The following is a 10588-nucleotide window of genomic DNA, read 5'->3' on the forward strand; positions in this document are numbered from 1 at the left end:
CTCTCCTCAGCCCTCCGCCCTGCAGAGCCCCTTCCAGTCCCGGGACGAACACCACCCACCCCCCCCAGCGCCATTTCGGCCGCTGCCTGCCCGCCTGACAGACCCCACCACAGCCCCGGCCCTTCCCTCCCCTCAGCCGCGGCCGCAGCCCGCGCCCTCCCCTCAGCGGGGCCCGCCCCGCGCTTCCCGCCGAGGCGGGGCGGGCCGGGCCGCGTCGCGCCGCTGAGCTCATCGGGCGGCGCCGGGGCCAGTGCGGGCGGCAGGAGCCGGCTCCTGGGGCCCAGCCGGGAGCCCCGCGGGTGGGTGCGGGGGAACGGGTGCGGGGGGTGGTGGTGGAGGGGTCTGTCCGTGCGGTGAGGGGAGGGAGGAGGCCGAGGCCCGGCCCGGTTGACGCGTCGTGTCGTTGTTTCTCCCTAGATGTGGGCTGAGGTGCTGGTTCTGCCCTGCAGGGCCGGGCTGCGGCTGTTCCCGCCGCTCCGGCTGAGGCACCGAGCGCCGGGCGCCATGAAGCTGCAGTCCCCTCAGTTCCAGGCTCTCTTCACGCCGGGGCTCCGCAGCGTGGCAGGTGAGTGCGGCCGGGCTCCGGGTGTGTGTGGGGGGGTGTGCGGGCCTGAGCAGCGTCCCCAAAGCGTCCCCGCCTGAGGAGGACCAAAATGCCGGCCTGGAGAGGCCGGGCGGGGAATGCAGGCTTTGCACTTTGCGTCCTCTCCCTGCTGTAGGCGCAGCCGCGGATTCCCCTTACCGGGGAGACGGGAGAGGGGCTTTTGTGGGCCGGTGGTGGGTGCTGAAGGGCAGCCTGGGTAGCTGTTGTGTTCTGGGAGGTGGGTGCTGCTCTTCAGCTCTGGTTTAACCTCAGCCGGCAGCTGAGCACCACGCAGACACGCGCTCGCTTGCCCCCACACCCAGTGGGATGGGGGAGAGAATTGGGAAAAGAAGTAAAACTCGTGGGTTGAGGTAAGAATGGTTTAATAGAACAGAAAGGAAGAAACTAACACTAACAGCAATGATAAAATGACAATAATAATAATAATAGGATTGGAATATACAAGTGATGCACAATGCAGTTGCTCACCACCCGCCGGCTGACGCCCAGTCAGTTCCCAAGCAGCGATCCCCCCAGCCCCACTCCCCCCAGTTTATATACTGGGCATGACGTCACATGGTATGGAATACCCCTCTGGCCAGTTTGGGTCAGCTGTCCTGGCTGTGTCCCCTCCCAGCTTCTTGCTGACTGGGCATGAGAAGCTGAAAAATCCTTGACTTGGTATAAACACTACTTAGCAACAACTGAAAACATCAGTGTGTTATCAACATTCTTCTCATAGTGAACCCAAAACATAGCACTGTACCAGCTACTGGAAAGAAAATTAACTCTATCCCAGCCAAAACCAGGACACAGTATAACTTCAAAATGACTCAAAGGACGTGGCGGAGCTCGGTTTTCATCAGCTGTTGTGGGGTATTGTGCCTGAAGAAATTGGGATTCCCGGTTCACTGTGCTCTGCCATAAGTAAACTAAGTGCTTTTCCCTTATCGGCTGCTAACTGCTGAAAATGTTCCACAGCCCAGAGTCCCCCAGTATCAATTAGCAACCTGTTAATATTTAGGTTCTCAGAAATGCCCCAGAAAAACGTATCAAAAATGACTGGGAAAATGCATGTGGGTGCTCAGCTGTGACCTAATTTGTGCGTTTTTACATGAAGGTGTGAGGTACGTACATACTTGCTGCTTACTGCATATTTGAGTGTGTATTCCCACATCTATGATCTTAATTTGTGAAAAGGTAGGTTATGGCTGACAGTGTGCTATGGTTTTTATTTGAGAGAGTGCTTTATGATTTTCCTTTCCTTCCCAGAATTGTTTGAGAAGAAGAACTATGAACTGAGAATAGCAGGAGGTGCTGTGAGGGATTTACTAAGTGGAATGACACCACAGGATATAGATTTTGCCACTACGGCTACGCCAGCAGAGATGAAGGAAATGTTCACATCTGCTGGTGTTCGTCTGATCAATAACAAAGGAGAAAAACATGGAACCATTACTGCCAGGGTTAGTTTATGATTTAACTTGGATTTTTTTCTAACTGTACCTGTGAATGTGCAGCATAACCGATAGAAAACTGGTAGCATGTTCCTTCTTTGTTCAAGTATCGCAGTAAGAGTTTAAATGAGACCATGCTTTAAAGTATGGAGTGAATTTTTTTTTAATTACTTTTTGCTTGTAGAATTCAATTAATTACTATATTTTAATGCGTGGTACCGCTGCATAACCCATTTGTGCTGCTGTGTCATCACTAGAAAAGATAATGTAGGCCACCCACATGTTCAGATAATGTAGGGAAGCTGATCCTAGTGTTTCTTGCTCCTGATTTCACAAGTCTTGCTTCCTCTGCCTTGCTCATTCCTCTGCCTCTTATTCCATCTTCTGCAGGCAGATTTCTGCAGGCTATCTAGAAAATGAATAATGCAAGGATTGTTTTCAAGTGTTTGTATTTCTTGATTGTCTGCTCTGTATGAAAACATGATTGTGTTGAAGTAACAATGTCTGTGGGATTTTCAGCTCCATGAACAGAATTTTGAAATTACTACTCTTAGAATAGATGTTGTCACCGATGGACGACATGCAGAGGTTGAATTCACCACTGACTGGGAAAAGGATGCTGAAAGGAGGGATCTGACTGTCAATTCCATGTTTTTAGGTAAATTCTTTCAAAAGCAAATATTTAGATGAAACACTGCTTTCTTAAATAAGCCACTAAATTATCTCGGTCTGTTTCAATTTTGTTTGTTTGTACTGCTATCAGCTGAAAGGTCTGTACAAGTATGTGAGGTGATCTGACAAACCAGGTCAAATCGCACAACTCGTCCTCTGTATTTTCAAATGAGAGTGTTTAATTGTGCGAATCATGTTTGTAAATTCATATTCTTTTTTTTTTTCCTTTTCTAGGTTTGGATGGGATGCTGTATGATTTTTTTAATGGATATGATGACTTGAAAAACAAGAAAATTAGATTTGTAGGAAAGGCAAGTGAGAGAATACAAGAAGATTATTTACGAATCCTAAGATATTTCAGGTACTACATTTTGCCTTTCCTAGATAAAGAAATGAAGCGTTGTAGAAGGTTTCAGAAACATGCAAAAAGAGATCAGTGATGTAAAAAGTGTTGTAATTGTCATCTTGTTAAGTTTCCTCTAGTATTATAAATTAGAATATTTAACACTGTCATGACATTGATTATCTGAATAGCAGTAATAAATGGAATAACTGTTCTCAGTCTAACATACAGAGGTTTTATTTGGGCAGGTTTTATGGAAGAATCGCAGAAAAACCTGGTGATCATGAACCTAGTACACTGCAAGCAATTAAAGAAAATGCCAAAGGTTTGGCTGGAATATCAGGAGAAAGGATTTGGGTGGAACTGAAAAAAATTCTTCTTGGAAACCATGTAAATCATTTGGTTCGACTTACGTATGAGCTGGATATTGCCCAATATATAGGTAAAGTGAAATGAAGATATATTTCCTACTCCTATATCATATACAAACTGAACTGCAGCATGGCAAAGTGAGATAAAACTTGGTTTTATCCAGAAAGAAATCAGATTTTTATTTTTTTCCCTGTGTTAACATCCACATTTCTTGTTAACACTCTTCCTTGCACTGTTTTTTGTGTGTATTCCTTTAGGACTACCACTTGATGGAAATTTAGAGGAATTTGACAGAGTCACTAAAAGTATTCAAAATCTGTGTCCAAAACCGATGACTGTTCTGACATCATTGTTCAAGATGAAGGATGATGTCACAAACCTCGATCTGAGGCTGAAAATCTCAAAAGAAGAAAAAAACCTTGGCCTTTTTTTAGTGAAGCACCGTCAAGAGTTAACCAAAGCTACAGGTCCAGAACCACTTAGACCCTATCAGGACTTCATAATGGATGTAAGTGTATTTCATATTGCTTTACTTTTTGTTTTTCACAGTGAATGGAATTTCCAGTTTTACAGAGTAGCAGGGATGACGATGCCTAGTGGAAAGAAAGGGCCTTAAAGAGTCAAGTAAGAGCCATTTCATCGGCAGGCTTGCTTATTGATCTTAGGCAAATTTTTGCCAGGGTTTTAAAGACTATGATATTTTCATCAGAAAGATGGGATGTACTGACAAAAAGTATTAGCCAAATTTGGATTGCTCCCCGTTTAATATCATCACAGTAACTGGAAGAATATCTTTCTGTGTTATCGATACCAGTTAGGTGGGGTGGGTTGGTTGGTTTGTTTTTCCCCTTTGTTTTTCCTCTGGAGAGGGGACCAGAAATTAACAAGAGCTATTGTAAACATCCTGGCATGTCTCTGCAACATAAAGTAGAAACTTCAGTATAAAAAGATTCTTTTCCTTTAGTAGAGTTTAATTTTGCAAGAGGATAAATAGCGGACATTTCTACTTGGGTTCAAAAGCTTTTTTCTTTGCCATCCAAAATACTGAGGCTTTAAATTAAGACATTATTTTAAACAAACTAAAAACCCCACGTTTTTAGCAGTTCTGAGCACCTTGTGTTCCATAGCAATTTTTTGACTGTATTTAAAAGCCTACCTTTCAGTCAGGCTGAAAAATGTCATATTCAATCATCTGAAACAGAAGTTTCCTGCGAACATACCTAGGGACTGACAGTTTTCTGTACTGTCCCAGCTGATCTCCCCTTCTGCATTAAAACATGAGACAGGATCTGGACCTCAAGAGACTCCAGCTCATTTCTGTGAAATTCAGCTCCTTGAATTGCGTATTGAAAGCCGGCGCAATTCCTGGAGCATCGGTATGTGTTCTTTGTGAGGCGTACTGTTAAGTAGGCAACCTGTGACGTTCTTCCACAGCAAAGTTCAAGTAATTTTCAGCTGAAGTTCTGCACTTTTATTGCAGTACCAGAGACTGAAGGCTAGAGACAGCAGTCTCTGCAGTGAGGCCTGTCTCTCACAGGAAAGGTAATAGTTCCTCTCCAGTGTGGAGGTTGAAGATAATGGTTACAGCTATTACCTGGAATTCAAGGAGTCCCCAAGGATCAGCCAGAGCCTCCAAGTTAGGACTGAGTTTTAAAACTTGTGAGACAGAAGAGATCCTCACTTTCAGAGCTCCAACTTGTTGTCCAGATGTTGCCTAATAAGATGTCATGGGAATAACGCAATGTTGAGCACAGTTTGAGCTGTTTTCTACTGTTTCATAGTGAATCCTCTCTTTTCTTTTCTTTTAGTCTAGGGAAGCTAATACAAATGCCAAGATCTGTGAGCTTCTAAAATACCAAGGAGAAGAACATCTTTTAAGAGAAATGCAGCAATGGACTGTTCCTTCTTTTCCTGTTAGTGGCCATGATTTAAGAAAACTGGGTGTGTCTTCTGGAAAAGAAATTGGAACAGCATTACAGCAGCTACGGGATGAATGGAAGAAGAGTGGATACCACATGGATAAAGAAGAACTGTTAAGTTGCCTGAAGAAGTTGTAAAATTGAATAATAGTAGAGAACTGCTTGTGCCCTGTTCTAAGTGTAACTAACTGAGATAGATACCAGTAAATACTCTGTCAGTGTTGTTGCAGCCAATATAGCATTTGTCATATTTAAGATCTTCAGACAGCACAGTTCTGTTACTAATTTGTAATTTCTGCAAGGAGAAGTTTAATTTTTTAGTAATGTAAAATGGTATTTGCCAAGTTCCACAGTCTACCTCTTTGTTGAATTTTAATGATATTTAACTACTTTATCTTGACTCTGGGTAATTAGAGGTGACACCAGGATTTTTCTCATTCTGACTTTGCTATATCAAAAAAAAAAAAAGTGTTTTTATCTTCTAGATAAAATCATGGGTGTTTTCTGTGCCTAGGAGAGTGACAAAGTGTATAGAAATAATGAGCTCTAACTCTTTTTTGTAGTTAAATCTAGGTACCAGATTGAAATACTCACTCCAGCAGTTCCCAAAGAGTCTTATCATGTAAAACAAGTCTTTTTTCTATAAAGATTTTTATCTTCCATAATTCCAGAATCAGTTTTAGATTAAAAGGATGACTTAGCTGAGTCAGTATCATGAACTTCTTGTCTCTTCAGTAGTTTTTCAGTAACTTGTTTATCACTGAGTAACTAAATCCATAGAAAACTGGTGCAGGGGTTCTACAGTATGTTTTCAACTTCCTGTGTGAAACATACTATTAATGTTAATAGTAGAGGGGGAGGGAGAGCCAGGGTCCCTGCCTTTCCCGGTAGCTGCCTCTTGATTCCCTTCCTTTTTTTTCCGAGGGAGGAGGTACAAATAGAATTCAGGTGATGGTGTTGGTGCGCCTAAACAGCGTGAACCTGAGCTAAGTCCTGTAGCTCCATCACCTCCAGAGTTGTCGTGGTTTAACCCCAGCCAGCAACTAAACACCACGCAGCCGCTCACTCACTCCCCCCCACTCAGTGGGATGGGGGAGAAAATCGGGAAAAGAAGCAAAACCCATGGGTTGAGATAAGAACGGTTTAATAGAACAGAAAAGAAGAAACTAATAATGATAATGATAACACTAATAAAATGACAACAGCAATAATGAAAGGATTGGAATGTACAAATGATGCACAGTGCAATTGCTCACCACCCGCCGACCGACACCCAGCCAGTCCCCGAGCGGTGAATCCCTGCCCCCCTCCACTTCCCCGTTCCTAAACTGGATGGGACGTCACATGGTATGGAATACCCCGTTGGCCAGTTTGGGTCAGGTGCCCTGGCTGTGTCCTGTGCCAACTTCTTGTGCCCCTCCAGCTTTCTCACTGGCTGGGCATGAGAAGCTGAAAAATCCTTGACATTAGTCTAAACACTACTGAGCAACAACTGAAAACATCAGTGTTATCAACATTCTTCACATACTGAACTCAAAACATAGCACTGTACCAGCTACTGGAAAGACAGTTAACTCTATCCCAGCTGAAACCAGGACAAGAGTACTAACACTAAATTAGAGGGATTGCCGGTGCCTTCAGTAACTCTCCACGCATCTTTTCCTGTAAACTTGCAGCAGTGAGACCCAGAGGCATTCACCTCTCTGATTTGCCAGCATTCTGTTTAAAGCAGTAGGATTATTTTGGGAAGAAGTCCAACATCCCTACTGCTATCACACCAGGTTCTTCCCTGTGTTGCTTCTGTGTTAATTATTCATACATTTCTTCTGTCTGAACAGATCTACGTTAAAAATGCATTCTGAATGCAGTTCAAAAGGAAATTCTAAATCATTTGCCCCTTCAAAATTAATAACATTTTGGAAAGTATGAGAAGTAAAGGGGATTCTCTTTGTTCAGTAGCCATCAATTGCTGCTGTAGAAGATTGGGTTTTGAAGCAGTGCTGTTCTGGCTGGTCTTAATGAACACGTATTAACAACCCTGGTGTTTTTTGGTGTGCTTTAAAAAAAAAAAACAAACGACAAAGGAATGGCTCTAACCGAGAGCATCTCTTGTGTATATAAATTTTATTGCAGTTTAAGTTTTCCTACAAAACCATGGTAACTAATAAATGGTTTGGGTTTCATTCTCCTCAGATATCATTTTGCAACACTAGATGGCAGCAATGCCAGAGCAGTGCCACAAAAAAATCAGCATTTTATGCTTTCATATAGCTAACTTCCTAGCTGCTTTTTTTTTTCCCTAGGAAGTCTGTTACTTGAAATAAATCATTCTGAAGGTACTTAGGAACTTCAGGAAGACAGCAAGGGAAGAAAAAAAGTGCTGTTTTTTTTCTCTGTTAATAAAGGCAAAGCTCCTAGGAACATGATGGTGTTTGATTTAATTACATAATTAAATTGAAGCCTCCTTGCGCAGTTTATTGAACTACTGAAATCTTGGGAGGGAGACAAGTAATAAAATCTAGTACTGTAGTAGACTCTTGTAAAGAACACTTCACAAAAGTGCATCTTTCCAGGCAATGTCTGTGGAGGCGGTAAAATATTAGCAACTACACTTTTTGTTACGCAAAATTGTTGTCAGGGTCGAACTCCACTTGGGGGGAGGATTTTTAAGGACACAAGCTTGAAACTCTTACAGTCTCCAGCGCTTCTGAAAAACAGCACAGATTATTCTGAAAGCATCTTAATTAAACAGTCCTGCTTTGAATTCAGTGTAGTTAGCACATTTGTTCAAATAGCTCATTTAAAAATCATGTTATGCTTGAAGTTTCTAGCTGGCCTATCGAGCATCTCTGTTTTACTATATTCCAAAGAAATTAAACCCTAGTAAAACGAAACTGCATTAAATCAAAATAATAGTGTATTTTAAGCAAGCAGTACCAGGTTGAGTTCTGGAAAAATGATGCGTTCATTTGAATAAACTTACAGAATATGAACTCTTTAAACATCAGATTGGGACATGATAAGAGATGAAGCAGTCTGATACATATATGGTCCAGTAAAGTACTCCTCTCCAATGGATTACTTCACTAATTAAATGACATCGGCAATGTGTTTTAATTAAAGAAGTTACACATCAGAAAAACCTGCGTGGCTTTGCTGGTTGGTAGCTGTTCCTGGCTCCCCAGTGCGACAGCCCTTTCCAAAACCGGCTGCCAGTATCGATGTTAAGGCCATCACTCTTCAGGTTTCTTGGAAAAAGAGCAAAAGACTAACAAACACTTCCTGTTCGCCCTCTTCTCCTTGGAGGGGGACGTATCCCAAAAGTTTGCAAAGAATAATGAACCAAACTCTTTTTCCTGCGGGTGAAGCTAATTCTCGTTCAAATTGGAGCCCAGAGCAGCAGCAGGGGAATGCAGCCCCTCTGCAGAGCAAAGCCCGTGGATTCAGGGGGGGTCCCAGGCACTGTCCCCTCCACACCTGCCCGTGCTCATCGTCGCCCCGGGAGGGAACCGCCTGTGAAGGGCAAAATGGTAAATAATACAAACTGCTTTCCCTTGCAGATGGCTTCTGAGGATTAATGAAGGGTTTTACCATTCTCTCAAGATGTAATGGTCTGTAAAAATGATTAAAAGGCTGGATTGGCTTGGTTGCCTTTTCAGGGGAAAGGGCACGGCTAATTCTCCCTGCAGAGCCCATAAACCTCGGGCCTGAAGCAAAGGGAAGAAGAGGAAAACAAAATAACCCCAAGTGCCCCCAGACCTTGGCACTGTGTGGAGGGAGCTGCAGGAGCTGCACCTGCTGGCTGGCCTCACTGGCCTTTATTGGGCCCTGCGATTCGGGGTGGGGGGTTTATACACATACATACATATATATATGATATACCTATCTATCAATGGCTCCTAAACTGCATACGAATAAATAAATAAACCATAATAGATGCTATAATAAATAATATACATATGTATGCATATGAAATATTATAAATACATAAGCAATATTAAATAATATGTAGTAAAATATAAATAACAAATTTATATAAGTTTGCATATATTACATATTTATTATAGTAGCTATTATATATACATACACACACATTAAAAGTTTAGGAGCCACGGATTTTTTATATATATGTAAATATATATGTTATATATAATATATATTCTTTATTATCATCTATATTAATAATATATACTTTACTATATTATTTATTATAATCCATCATAGTTTTATTTATTTTTATATATAAAAAAAATAAAGTTTAGGAGCCATAGATAGAGCACACACATTTTTATATATATATATATATACACACACACACCTATAAGTTTGTGTGTGTGTATGCACACTTATATACACATACAAATCCATGTATATATACAGACAGAAAAAAATATAATAATAAACATCTAATATATGTAATATTTTTATAAATATAGAGAGAGAGAGTTTAGGAGCCACTGCCGCCCCTGGACTGGCCTGCTTGCTCTCCTTCTCCCTCCTGTTTACTTTTGGCTAGTCAGTTTGTCAATGAAAATAAAATAAAAGAATCATCTACCTCACTTGGCACTTTTACTTACTTTTACTTCAACAACCGCAGCACTTTCGGGACTCTTTCACCCGGCAGGTCCAGGTGAGCAGTGAAGCCATGGTCACCAGCCCGCTCCGGCAGGACCAGCCGTCGTGCCTGCTCTTTCTGACTCCAAGAAGTGTGCTTCACGCAGCCAGGCTGCTCTGGGACAGCTTAAAAAAAAAAAAAAAAAAGCAGCTGGAAAAAGTCAGGAAAGCATCGTGCCACCCTTGGGATCCCCAATGGATGGCTGTGAGCCACAAAATATTGTTCCATTTTTCTTTGCCTCAGTGTCCCTGCTCCCGCAGGAAGGGCTTTTTGCTGCCCGGGGGTCTCTAAACGGATTGTAACCCCATCTCTGTCCCCCAGCACACACATGGCTGGGGCTGGCCAGGCACTGCACCGTGGTCCCAAAGCGCACAGTGACACAGCAGAGCAGGTTTACATGCAGAAACATCACTAGCACACGCGGGAACTATTCTTTACTTCCCAAGCATTTACGACTTGTGCCAGTCTGGGAAGTGTATGCCTCACACCCCTCCCAGACCTTGTCTCAGTTCAGACTGGGGAGAGTGATGCCTCCTGTATCTACAGCTCATGCAATAAATACGAGTTGTACAGAGGAATTCATCTGGCTGAACATGAAAGCAGGATTATTATCCTTATTTTACTTCC

The 10588-nt window shown here is 42.5% G+C and overlaps 1 protein-coding gene and 1 long non-coding RNA gene across 2 annotated transcripts; one reads left to right on the plus strand and one right to left on the minus strand.

The window, feature by feature from the left end:
• The first annotated feature begins 221 nt into the window (after positions 1-221).
• TRNT1 (tRNA nucleotidyl transferase 1) lies at positions 222-6065 on the plus strand. The gene is made up of 8 exons (XM_052778531.1): positions 222-299; positions 418-565; positions 1856-2049; positions 2560-2698; positions 2947-3073; positions 3304-3497; positions 3685-3935; positions 5236-6065. Exons 2-8 carry the CDS (start codon positions 418-420, stop codon positions 5482-5484), a joined length of 1302 nt encoding a protein of 433 aa, XP_052634491.1. The 5' UTR covers positions 222-299; the 3' UTR covers positions 5485-6065.
• Positions 6066-7451: 1386 nt separating this feature from the next.
• On the minus strand, positions 7452-10056 carry LOC128136741 (uncharacterized). Its single transcript, XR_008233460.1, has 2 exons — positions 9930-10056; positions 7452-8859 (listed from the first exon to the last, which is right to left on the minus strand). It is a non-coding gene; the product is annotated as an uncharacterized LOC128136741 (long non-coding RNA).
• Between the last annotated feature and the right edge of the window lie 532 nt (positions 10057-10588).

Source organism: Harpia harpyja, chromosome Z (genome assembly GCF_026419915.1).
Source record: "Harpia harpyja isolate bHarHar1 chromosome Z, bHarHar1 primary haplotype, whole genome shotgun sequence".
Classification (NCBI taxonomy): Eukaryota; Metazoa; Chordata; class Aves; order Accipitriformes; family Accipitridae; genus Harpia; species Harpia harpyja.

Excerpts from the sequence above, each read along its gene's own strand:
- TRNT1 (XM_052778531.1), top strand. The coding sequence starts at position 418 with ATGTGGGCTGAGGTGCTGGTTCTGCCCTGCAGGGCCGGGCTGCGGCTG. Across the intron at positions 2,050-2,559 it reads ATGGAACCATTACTGCCAGG|CTCCATGAACAGAATTTTGA; the intron begins GTTAGTTTATGA and ends TGGGATTTTCAG. Across the intron at positions 2,699-2,946 it reads TGTCAATTCCATGTTTTTAG|GTTTGGATGGGATGCTGTAT; the intron begins GTAAATTCTTTC and ends TTCCTTTTCTAG.